This window comes from Pan troglodytes, chromosome 17, assembly GCF_028858775.2.
Source record: "Pan troglodytes isolate AG18354 chromosome 17, NHGRI_mPanTro3-v2.0_pri, whole genome shotgun sequence".
Classification (NCBI taxonomy): Eukaryota; Metazoa; Chordata; class Mammalia; order Primates; family Hominidae; genus Pan; species Pan troglodytes.
This window is the reverse complement of record NC_072415.2, coordinates 41,985,749-41,998,784: the sequence shown is the minus strand read 5'-3', so window position 1 is coordinate 41,998,784 and position 13,036 is coordinate 41,985,749. Positions and strand designations below refer to the sequence as shown.

General features: G+C 38.6%; 1 protein-coding gene across 1 annotated transcript in view; it reads right to left on the bottom strand.

Annotated features, from left to right (window-relative positions):
• Positions 1-674: 674 nt before the first annotated feature.
• MEP1B (meprin A subunit beta) overlaps positions 675-13,036 on the bottom strand; it is a 33,015-nt gene continuing 20,653 nt past the window's right edge. The window contains exons 10-15 of the mRNA XM_523904.5: positions 12,772-12,987; positions 9,934-10,377; positions 8,232-8,411; positions 6,361-6,487; positions 5,513-5,717; positions 675-3,232 (exon numbers count right to left, since the gene is read on the bottom strand). Of these exons, the coding sequence (XP_523904.3) occupies positions 3,218-3,232; positions 5,513-5,717; positions 6,361-6,487; positions 8,232-8,411; positions 9,934-10,377; positions 12,772-12,987 (1,187 nt within the window). The 3' untranslated portion in view covers positions 675-3,217. The remainder of the gene's footprint in view (positions 3,233-5,512; positions 5,718-6,360; positions 6,488-8,231; positions 8,412-9,933; positions 10,378-12,771; positions 12,988-13,036) is intronic.

The following is a 13,036-nucleotide window of genomic DNA, read 5'->3' as shown; positions in this document are numbered from 1 at the left end:
TGCACCACTGCACTCTAACCTGGGCGACAGAGTGAGACTGCCTAAAAAAAAAAAAAAAAAAATCTGATTAGATGATTAGAGCATGAGCAAAAGACATGAAGAGATATTTCACTCAAGAGAATATGCAGATGGGAAATAAACACATGAAAATAGGTTCAATATTATTAGCTATTAGGAACTGCAAATGAAAACCATGATGCAATATCACCACATATTTATCAGAATGGCTAAAATAAAAAAATACGATAAGTGAAAAAGATGCATCTAAAAAGGCTACATACCATATCATCCCAACTCTATGATATTTTAGAAAAGGCAAAACTATGATGACAGTAAGACTCAGTGGTTACCAGTGGTTGGTGGGGAGGAAGGATGAATGGGCAGAGTATAGAGGATTTTTAGGGAAGTGAAGCTATTTTGTATGATACTACCATGGTGGATACACGTTATTATACACTTATAGAACCTATAGATTGTACAACTCCAAGAATAAGCCTAATGTAAATGGTGGACTTTCAGTGATACTGATGTGTCAATGAAGGTTCATCAATTGTAACAAATGTACCATTCGGGTGCAGGATGTTGATAGCGGGGGAGGCTGTGTATCTGTGGAAACAGAGGTATATGTACTTTTGTTCAGTTTCATTGTGAATCTAAAACTGCTCTAAAAAATAAACTGTATTTTTAAAAAATCATGACAACACCAAGAACTGGAGAAAATGCAGAGAAACTGGATCATGCATCCATTGCTGCTGGGAAGGCAAAAATGGTATAGTGCTCTGCAAATCATTTTGGTAGTTTCTTTAAAAACTAAACATGCAGTATCTCAGAGAAATGAAGACTCAAAAGCTTGTACACAAACATTTATAACAGCTTTATTTGTAATAGTCAAAAAACTGGTAACAACCCAGATGTCCTTCAACAATGAATTATTCAACAAACTTTAGTCCATCCATATCATGGACAACACCAATAAAAAGCAATAAACTTCTCACGGGCATGATAACCTGGATGAATCTGCAAAGAATTAAGTTGAGAGGGCAGGGGGAAGCAAATTCCAAAATGTGCCACACTGAATGGTTCTATTAATAGAACGTTTTAAAAAAAACAAAATGATATAGAGAACATATTAATGGTTGCCAGAGGATAAACGGGAGGTGGGAGAAAAGGGAAATGGATGTGGCTCTATAAAGGCAACTTTAGGGATTCCTGTGATGGTGGAAATGTTCTGTGTCTTGACTGTATCAATGTCAATATCCTGATTATGCTATTGTAGTATATATAGTTCTGCAAGATGTTACCATTAGGGGAAACCGAGTGAAGGGTAGACAGATCTCTCTGAATTATTTCATATTACTGTATGTGACTACAATTCTCTCAAAATAAAATTTGAATTTAAAAAATTGAGTAAAGTGAGCCTGATGCTACAAGAAAGACGGGATTTGTTGCCAACGATAAAATTTAATCTTTCAAACAAAAGTTAAAATTTTGGAAAATTTGTTTCTGCCACCATGAGCATAACAATTTCCCAAGACTTAAAGACTTTAAAAATATATATATTTTTTTTAATTTGGGGGGGGTTAGTCATTTATTTACTTATTTATTTCAACACAGAGTCTTGCTCTGTCCCCCAGGCTGGAGTGCAGTGGTGCAATCACAGCTCACTGCAGCCTTGACCTCCTGGGCCCAAGCAATCCTCACACCTCAGCCTCCCAAGTAGCTGGGACCACAAGCATGTGCCAACATACCCAGATAATTTTTTTTATATGTAGAGACAGAGTCTCCCTATGTTGTCCAGGCTGGTCTCGAACTCCTGGACTCAAGTGATCCACCTGCCTTGGCCTCCCAAAAATGCTGGGGTTACAGGCATGAAAGACTTTAAAATGAGATCAGTAGTGCAATTAACTAATGTTGTTTTCATACTGCATAATGAAATGTGTCAAATGTTGTAAAAGCTGCAGAACTCAGTGAACCAATATTTTCTAAATGATCAATGCACAGTATTGCAATATGAGACATAGCTGAAAGACTCAAAATACAAGATAGACTAATGGATTTTACAGGACGGAATACAAAAGTTCATTGATATGGTTTCAGATTTTGATTGCAACTAACCTTTAAGAAGTTACCATTGTCAACTTTTAACAAAATTATTTCAAAAGAATATTCATATTTACCTGAGAAAGCTATTCAAATATGCCTCCTTTTTCCAAGTACATATTTGTGTGAGGTTAGATTTTCTTCACATCCTTCAAACAAATTAATATATCACAACAGAATAAATGCAGAAGCATCTGTGAAAACTCAGCTGTCTTCTATTGAGCTAGGCATTAGAGATTTTCCCAAAAAATGTAAACCAATGCCCCTCTCTTTGCTAAATATTCTCCTGTTTTGAAAAATATAGCGACTTTTCATATTTATGTTAGCATATAAGGGGCTTATTTTTTGTGATTAATAAATACATACTTTAAGTTTTTCCTGGTTTGAATTTCTAATAAACACTTATTTAAATCAATGAACTGCTCATAAGCAAAATAGATCCTCCGTAATCTATTTGAGATCCTCAGTAACCTATTTGAGATCCTCAGTAATTTTTAAAGTGTAAAGATTCCTGAGATCCAAAACTTTGAGACTTGCCACTCAAAGAGTGAAAGGTTTTCTTGCTGATTACAGTCGTATGCTCAAACAAATTCTAAACCAAGCTCATGTACCAAAGGGATTATATAAGAAAACAAGAGAGTAGCCAGTTTTGGAGAAGAATGTATATTGACAGAGAGTGGGGAGCTGTCTCATTACCCTTCCCAATGCTGGGAAAGGATGGCACTGAAACTGCTGTGATTCCGCATGGATGATCATTCCCATTGGGTGTTTCTAGCGGGTTTCTAAGGAATCACTTGTGAGGACACCACACTTGGCCCCCATATGGAAGGATCAGTAATTTGAAAAGCTATCTCTAACTGTTGCTCTCCCTTTTTTCTAGACAATATTATACTTCCAGAAGAGCCTGAATTGCTTTTCTCTCATTTAAAAGAAGGAAACACAAACAGCATTTCACCAATTTGACTTTGACCAAAATAGTGATTTATAGTATTTCCAGCTATTTACAGAAAAATATCCACTTTTAGAAGAATGAGGTGGCTGTAATATCACTTAGGCGAAATCCATGATGAAGAATCCTTTTTAATTTCATTTGCTGGCCATATTGTCGAGTTAATCTTCAAAAAGCATGCTGCTAAAAGGGGAAAGAACAATTGATGGTTTAATTTCTAAATTTAAAAACTGCTATTTAAATGAATCATAATAAAACGATCTGGTCTTTAAATGAAGTCCCCATCAGCAGTCTCCTGGCCTCCCTCCTAGCTGGCAATGGCTCCTGCTCCTGGTCTCCATTTAGAGCCCTGGTTTTTCGGGCCCACATGATTCAGATGCTAAAACATTAGGGTGAACACATACATTCGCCTCAGAAAAAAAGGTCATTCTGATTTAAGATCTAAACGACATCTGGGAGATCTGTTACCAGTGAATTAACTGTAGAAATGCCTAGCCTAAGATAATGTAAGTCAACTGCCTTGTCCTTAGGAATGTGTTTAAATGGCCCAGAAACAAAACAGCTCTGTTGTAATATTATGGAGTGTGTGTGTGTGTGTGTGCATGTGTGTTTCCACTTACTATCCTTACCATGTCTCTGATACTGTCATGGTTTCCCTGCTTTATTGACTTAGCTTCCTAGCTTCCTTCTTTCTCTTCTCTTTGGTTTTGTCATTTTTCTTTAACTCCTTCCAGTTTTTACTTGCTAAGTTAGAGCGCTTATAACAGCTGTTACACTACCCATTCATTGTTAGGGAAATATCCTGGCAATCCCATCCACCCAGTTAACTTGTCCTCTCCTGCCCTGCCACTCTTCCACCTTCCATGCACCAACTCCTGGCTCATCCCAGTGGCCCAGGAGACCGAACTTGCAGGCACAGCTGCCATCAGGTTGACCTACCAGGCCAAGTATTCACTGATCTTTCCCTTTTATTTTGAGTCATAAAATAAGCTGAAAGTTGTCTTAAAACAAAACAACCTGTTTATATTTTAAATACTTTTCTAATAATTTTGTGAGGTAATTGATCTATTGCCTTATTATTAGCATTAAACATCTTCCTGATGTTGAGGAAATAGGACAACAGCCTACGATAATACAACGATTTGCTTTCAGTTCATTATCATTGTTCATGTTTTGACTGACTTGGCCAAAAAATAATAATATCTTGATACCAGGCTGTCCCCTTTAAAAACTCATAGCTTTAAATATAGTATGTCTTGAATAATCGTTTTTCTTAAGAAAATGTACTCTTGCTTTAGCCAATTGCAGTATTTTTATTTTTGGAGATATTCTAATTGGGCATTTTTTCTGACTGGCTTCAGTAGCAATTTTCAGAGACTCCAATTGGAATGAAATAGAAATGGAAGAATTTTAGGGCTTCACTTTTAAGTAATGCTCAGATTTTATGCCACTTTCTCTGTGCTTCTTTGCAAGGAATATGAATCTGCATGTAAAACTCTGTACTCTACTGCTGGAGTATGTAGTGGATGCTAGGGAACTGCTGCTTTGTCCTGCCCTTTGAATGAAGGCTGTTATGCAAGAAATGCCCTCCCCCAAAGGCCGTTGCCTTGCCCAATTTTATGCCCCCTCTTTGAGGGCAGCCCCCTTCCAGTGATGGGAGTACAAAGGCCTGGCCCCCTCCCTCGATTCAGGACGTGCCTAAGAGGGAGTCATCCCCACTCCAGAGCTCCCTGAAGGATGGGCTGAGGCCTCAGCTGCAACCACATCACAGTCCAACCTCACCCTCTGCCCAGGCCAGCGCCCTCAGCCTATTATATGTGCTCCAGGAGCCCTCCCCAATAAACCTCCTGCGTACAAATATCCATCTCAGAGTCAGCTTCCCAAGGGACCCACTGGAAACAGGATCGTTTCAGGAGTCTATTAGCATTCTAGAGATTTTTTGAGGCAAGACTTTAAATCCTTTACTTGAAAACTTGCCTTAGAATTAGTTATTCCACATGAAGCCAGAATGAACTGGAACCTTCTTTAATGAAAAAGCTTCCCCAAACATGCCTGCATCCCCTTCCTATGGCCTCAGCTCACCACCACTACAAGACCTTTAGAACAAAAACACTTGCAGGCCACCTCTCCCCTTTACCAGGAAGGTTTGAACTTTCAGGCAAAAATCAGTTGTGCCTTTCAGGTCACAGACCACCCCACACTCCAGGAAAAAAACCCACACACACAACTGTACACAATGTTGGATACAATTCCAGGAGGATAATGAACCTCCATAAATCCCAGTTTAAGAATCGTTGATTTACAGTGGAAGTAATAGGAACTTTTATAATCTGATATCAGTTGTCCCAGCATAGGAAACAGAAAGAAGAAGGCAAGAACCAAAGTATATAAAAAATGTCCTAGTTCCTCTCCATAAGATTTCACCAATAGGTTGTGAATAATCAAACATCAGCCTCAACTTACATTTTGCGGAGTCAAATTTGGTTGATTTGAGCTCATCCTTTCACGATATTTCTTCCTGGTGCAATAGACACTGACAAGAGTGATGATCAGCATCAAGGCGAACACAGCAACAGTAGATGAAACAGCAATGACTATGGTGTCTCGGGTGGAGCCTCTCTTTTCACACCTTTCTCCCATGTACCACCAGTCTTCCCCTGACTGGCACCTGCACGTTGAGAGCATGACTCAGAGTTATGAGTTGATATCTAACTCCAGAAATCTTCACAGTTAAAGATGTGGATCACCTTTAGTCTATTTGATCACCAATAGGTCATTGCTATATGAAACTATTTTACCCACTCTGGACTGGAGAGAGACTAGCATCTAGAGCACAGGTATAAGCAATGGAAAGAAAAAATGGAATTCCTCCTAATCTGATACTAAAACAGTATCTCCAAGTTAGGAAAGGCTGATAGCACAGATAGACAGAGAAAGTTTAGTTCTCAGTGTCCCATGCCCGCCACCCTCCAGATTCACATCTTGGCCAAGGGCTCCTCAGAACGTCAGTATCTTCATCTAGAAAATGGAGGTAGCTACACTTAAAATGACTGGACTGTTATGAGGACTTTTTCAGACAATTAGAATATAGTGTTCTATTTTTTTCATAAAAAAATTGTGTTGGCTATCACAAAGATAGTTCTTGAGGTTATCCAAAGCCCCAAAAGGAGAATAAAAAAAAATTCTATGAATGGCTGTGAGATGAGAATCAACTGATTTCATTCATAAGAACTATCTAGTAATTAATCCTACATTATGGAAATAAAATTTCTAACCAAAGAATGGAGAGATCTCTTCCAAATCATTCTTACCTGCACTCAGCTTTGCCATCTCGAACAGTGCAGACACCATCATTTTTACAGGTGGTTTTTGAGCAGAGGTCTTGAACACTAGGGGTTGGTGTTAGCTGGATTTGTGTAGAGTTGAGGTGAGATATGTCTAGGAAGATGGGGAAGAGTGTGGATGGAAATCAGCTTTTGTTTAATAATCATTTGATCTTTAAGTTTCTTTTTCTTTTAATGTTTCTTTTTTCCTTTTTTCTTTCTTTTTTTTTTTTTTTTAGAGGTGGAATCTTGCAATGTTGCCCAGGCTGGTCTTTGCTCCCAGGCTCAGACAGTCTTTCCACTTCGGCCTCAGAGTCCTGGGATTATAGGTGTGAGCCATGATGCCAAGCCCAATCTTAAGTTTCAGAATAAACAATGATCAGATTTTAGGCTTGTGAGAAATTCAGGTATCCTTGAAGCACAGTCTAGCGACATGCATAGGCAGCGAGATAAGAACTAGGCAAAGGGAAACTAGGCCAGCCTACTGGGGCTCCAACTCAACCACATGCTAGCCTGGATTGTGGGAGCCCAGAAGGGTACAAGCCACTGATACTAACTTTCAAGAGACAGATAAGGAAACCAAAACTCAGAAATGTAAAGTAATTGAGGGCATTGCCCAAGGTCACAGGTCTCTGGCTTGGTAGAGCAAGTTGGTGGAGATTTGGAGCAAGACACCAAGTGCCCTGACAACCAGTGTTAGGTTCTTTGCAGTATTTGTTATTGCTTCTGGTTGAAATCGCTATGGTCAAAGAGAACTGATGCTTACTGATTTTTGTTCTCTGCTACATAAAATGTTTTCTCTCTTAACAAAAGTTATTTCTGAATAATTTCTCCAAGAGTTATCATCTAGATTTACTCTAATGGACACTGGAGTCAAAATTTTGTGGGTTTTAATTGCACCACCTTTCATCACAAACAAGAATCTGATTTACTGACATCCAAGTGGGTCTTTAATAGAAAATGAGTTAAAATCCTACCACATAAAAAATGGAAACCACCAGAATTGCTGCAAAATGTATTTATTGGCTGCCAGGAGTAAGAAATTTAACATTAATCTAACAAGAGATTAATGTCATTTCTGTCAAGATATGTGTATATATATATACATATATGTATGCATATATGTATATATATGCACATATGTATGCATGTATGTACCTTTGAAACAGATAAGACACAGACGTTTCCAGTCATTTAATTTCATGTGCTTGTGTGATACTTTTATTTCAGGAATCCTAGAGTATAATAGTTCTATTTTAACTTATTTATTTTCTTTTTTTTTCTTTTTTTTTTTTTTTGAGACGGAATCTCGCTCTTTGACCCAGGCTGGAGTGCAGTGGAGCAATCTCGGCTCACTGCAAGCTCCGCCTCCTGGGTTCACGCCATTCTCCTGCCTCAGCCTCCCAAGTAGCTGGGACTACAGGCGCCCGCCACCACACCCAGCTAATTTTTTATGTTTTTAGTAGAGACAGGGTTTCACCGTGTTAGCCAGGATGGTCTCAATCTCCTGACCTCGTAATCCACTCGCCTCAGTCTCCCAAAGCGCTGGGATTACAGGCATGAGCCACTGCGCCCAGCCTATTTTAACTTATTTCTAAAGAAATTTCCCAACCTGAAGGTTTCCACTATAGCTTCATGTGGTGGTCATTAAATTCTTTATTCTGGAATCCTCACTGTTTCAAATTAAATTATTTTCATATTGTTAATAATTCATATTCCTCCCAAACCCCATTCATGCCCATTCCCCCCACATCTCTATATAATACATCTAAAAGTGGAATGCAGAAAAAAAAACAGAAAATAATCAGTGGTCACAACAAAAAAAACTAGTTTCTATAAAATTATTTTTATTGACATACCTTCCACTGTCAGTAGGATATAAACATCATCTCCTTTTATAAAATCTCTGCTTTTCAGCCTTTCGTGGGTTATAAAGGCACTGGTTCCATAGCCCCCACCTCTTCTAAACTGAGTTCCATTAGGGAACAAAGCCACTGTTCCCACTTTGGAAGGCCTGTCCCAGAAATAGTTTCCATTATCTGAAAAAGCAATTTATATTAATGGAGTGTGTTTATCATCATCGTAGCTTTTGGTGGTAGGAAAGAACAGGCAATGTGAAACACAATTAGGCTGGAACTCGAAATAATTAAATGATGCTATTGACCTGTGATGTATTCCCTGGCAAATCACTGGGGCTTGTTCATTTATACTGTCCTGGAGGAAATGAAATTGCCTGGCAGGGAGGACCACACTCTAGAATAAGAGTGGAGAGGTACCAGAAGTTTCCTAGGTACCAGATATTCCTGGGAATATCATATCTTTACTTATTGGCCAGTATAGAAACCCTCCTATCTATTAGAATAATTTAGAATAGCCTTCAAGGCTACTAAGAGAGTCCTTTTACAAAGTTACAGATTGTCCAGTTAAAGCAATATGTTGCTGAGAGAGTTTTTAATATCAGCATAGAATGATTTATCTTATTAACTGAATTATTCACCTAACAGAGCAAAGTGCTTGAGAAGTAGAAGACAACAAGAAGCACTGCTTCTGGGAAAAGATAATGACCTACCGAGCCCTGAGCTGTTTTTAATGTCATTTAGGAAGAAACACTTTAGGAAAAAGTGAAGAAATTCTGAATGTCAAGTCCCTACAATTCCATTGGTGAATATTATTGTTTTCCTATGAGATTAAGTTGGATTTTTTTCTATGTCGATTTGGTCCATGTTTTTCATATATAGAATTCACATTTGGCAAAATTATTCAGCTTGCCATAATTCCATTTTTTCCTTTACTAGGGTCTCAGAAGCAAAGAATTATTAAAATTAGTAGTGTGATCATTGCTTTCAGTGGGTTGCTTCTTTTTGAGATGGGAAAGATGGGGAATGATGTCATGATTAGCAAGTCCTCTGTAACTTTTTACTAAGAAATTATAATGCATTTTCATACCCTTCCCACCAACACTTGAATGCACCTGCTCAATACCTTCCTTCTGGTCAAAAACTACCCCCATTTCAAACGCTGAATTATTTTTGACAATCCCAGTGACGTGAACAAGGTAGCATGAGTTAGAAGAACCCAACATCTGAGGGCCTCTCCACCGCAGGCCTTTCCACAGCTTCCACACTTGACCTGTACTAATTCTCATAGCAAATCTGTGGAATGATTACTACAGCCCTGGCTTTACAGCTGAGGACACTGGGGCCCTAAGAGATTATTTGCTCAAGATTACATAACTAATGAGAAGCAAACTTTGGACTTGAACTCAGGCATGTCAGACTCTAAAACCAACACTTCTTGCACAGAAGTGGAAATTTGAGAAGGGCCATCAATTCTTAGGAATACAGTCAGTATTTGTTGGAGTCCTTGCTGACATTTCTGATGAGCTCCTGTCTGACAGACTCAGTCCACAATTCTTGAAACCTTTCCCCTAAATATCTGTTCTTAAGATTTGGGGCTCAAAATTCCCTAGGTAACTAACTATGCAATCCCTCATTCCCAAAATTATCTGTCCCTCCTAGAGCAATGATTGTTTATTAGCAATAAAGAAAATGAGTTACGAACCGGTGGTCATAAATGGGTCTGTAGTTATACTCCGCTGATTGGACATACGCTGTCGAATGTCAGGATTTTGATCCAAAAGTGTCATTGTGGCTTGTTGCCAAGGACATGGCCACTGTAATTGGTCATCATTGGCTCCAGAGATCAAGTGGAAATATATCCCTGCATTAGTCACATGGGCTAGATTTAAGTAAATCTGAAAGGCATAACCTTTAGAAGAGTAAAATGGAGGGCTATACAGAGTTCCGTTTGGGCTGCCAATGAACTGTTTGAAATTCCTTATATGCCAGATATGATGAGGGCACCGTGTTTCCGAAAGATTGATGTCATCAATAGACAGACCACCCAGTGATGCACCAGAGCCTTTGCGTCCTTCAAACACCACTCTAAACTTCTTGGTCACTTTCAATGTTACATGATAAAGTTGCCAGCTCCCAGTGGGTATTTCTGCAAAAGAGTCATTATTATTTCAAAGACAAAGAAGTTCAAATCATGTACATGTCAACATTAGATTTCTAGCCTTCTTAGACAAAGGGTCATCCAAAGCCGATTTATTTCTACAGGTCAGAAGTATGGTTTTGCCAAAGCTCCAGCCTAGAATTATTTACTTCAAGGTGCTTCTGTGGGGTCACACTGTTCTCTGGAATAGCTGAATGTTTGTCTAGCTGTTTCTCAAATAGATCACCCTTTCCTAGAGATCAGTGAGTAAATAACAACATCTAGCTCATGAGTACTTCATGCCCTACCTATGAGTTACCTGCCATTCTCCATTAAAGGGCCAGCAAACCCAACACTTGTAACACTTCTACCCAAGATTCCTGTGATACTCAGGCAAAGGCTTCTTTAATATATTTATAGTTTGATTGGAATACTTCCCTCACATACAAAGTCTTCAATCAACTTTTTGGTAATATTAAACAAAATCCACCAAACCCTAGAAAGCCCACATCCTGCAATCTACTCTTTAGATCACTTCCCAGTAACTCAGCATTGTAAGTATTTATCTGATATTTGGTACCACCTCCTTTCTTTCCAACCTGCACTTCCTCCCCAACTATTAGCCCATACCCCTCGCTAGCAGCACATGATATGCCATTCTGTCTGATTTTCTTATATCACATACTCAAATAAGAAGCAGTATACTAAATAATCTGCAGAGGCCCCCAGATGAACAACAGCTGAGGAATTCATGTCAAACTAGTGGTTAACACAAAGTCTTAAAACAAAAATATGTTGGCACTTAATGTGAAACACAGCTACTTGAAAATAAGCTAGACATACCCAAATGACAGAAAATAAGCAAGCTTCTTAAGTGCCTTTTTGTGTTATTTTGTATCAATGACGAACCCACAGATTGCTAATAGAAAGGACCCCCCTTCCAATCCTGGACAATTATATATATTACAGATACATTATATCAATATTTGTATTAATTTAGATATTAATACATAAAATATAATATTTATAGTAACATATATGGCTTATATATAAGGCTTTTATATATGTAATATATATTATATATAATTATTCTTTATATATTTTATATTGTTACATAAATAATATATATGTATAATGTGTGTATATGCTTAGTGAGATTAAGAACCTTACTGCTTACAGGTGTTCACAAAGAAAAATATCGCCTGTATTTCAGATTGTTTCTCATTGTTAAAAACAGGAGGAAAATGGCATACTATATTGCATAATATGGATCCAATTGTGGAACAAATTGAATTACTCAATTCATTCAAGTCATGAGATGATTAAGTGGAATAGACAGTAATGTATTTGCCAGCCCACAGCCCCTCCCTTTCTCAGTCACCCCCTTAACCATCTACTTGCATAGGTGGTCAACATGGCTCTCCTCTCTGACACATTATTGGTATGAAGGGTGGGTACCCATTTCCCACTCAGGAATTGCTCCAGAAGCTGTGTTTAACTTAAGACATAAGCATCCCAGTTCTTCACCGGGATTTATTTTTTAAGCTTTATATTAGAGGAAGAGTCCTTTTTCCAGACTGATAGCAAATTTGGTCAAATGTAGGCTGGGAAGTGAAACAACCAAAGTACCAGTCTTATAAAGAAAGCCATTCTGAGATAAAACAAGAGGTCCCCAGCAATGTTCAGAGACAGATCTATTAATAATTCCCCCTCAAGCCAGTGTCTCCCTCATCTGTCTCACAGGCTGTAACTAACCTTTAGCCAGGAGCCCATCCTATTTTGCCTAAGCTAGTTCACATTGTATTTTTATGTATTTTATTTTTATTTTATTTTATTTTATTTATTTTTTCAGAGATGGAGTCTTGCTCTGTCGCGCAGGCTGGAGTGCAGTGGCGTGATCTCGGCTCAACTGCCACCCCCGCTTCCCGGGTTCAAGCAATTCTCCTGCCTCAGCTTCCCAAGTAGCTGGGACTATAGGCGTGTGCCACCACTCCCAGCTAATTTATGTATTTTTTCAGTAAAGACAAGGTTTCACTATATGTTGACCAGTCTGGTCTCAAACTCGTGACCTCAGGTGATCCGACCGCCTCGGCCTCCCAAAGTGCTGGGATTACAGGTGTGAGCCACTGCGCCCAGCCTTGTATTTTTATTATTTGCCAAGAACTGACCTCCATAGTGCCAGAGACTGATCTACAGTTTCTTAAGTGAGTGTTACATAACAGAGCACTCAGAAAGAATCTTCATTCTAGCTTCCTTTCCACAGCTTAAAACAAGAATCTAGTTCTTAGTTGAAGTGTAGTGACTCAGTAGCCCCTGCCCTATTGTAAATTGTTGCATTAACTAAAGAAAAGACCTAAGATTGCCTCATTTTGAATCCAGACAATAAGGATGTTGACATTGTACCTTTTATTTCTTCCACAAGGGTTAAATTGCCATCCACATTGTCTGCAGAATACTCCCTGATATAGATGTTCAGTTGATCACTTTCACTGCCACTGTTATATAAGTAAAATTGCAGGCACTGAAATCCTCTTTTAGGGTACAGCGTTCTACTTTCCAGCACTGCTGTGGCCCCCACATTTACAGAGCTGCTATCGAAATGCATGAAGAAACCAGAACCTGTTAAAGAAAAGCAGAATTGAGAGAAAAACAGATACTGGGTATAGGA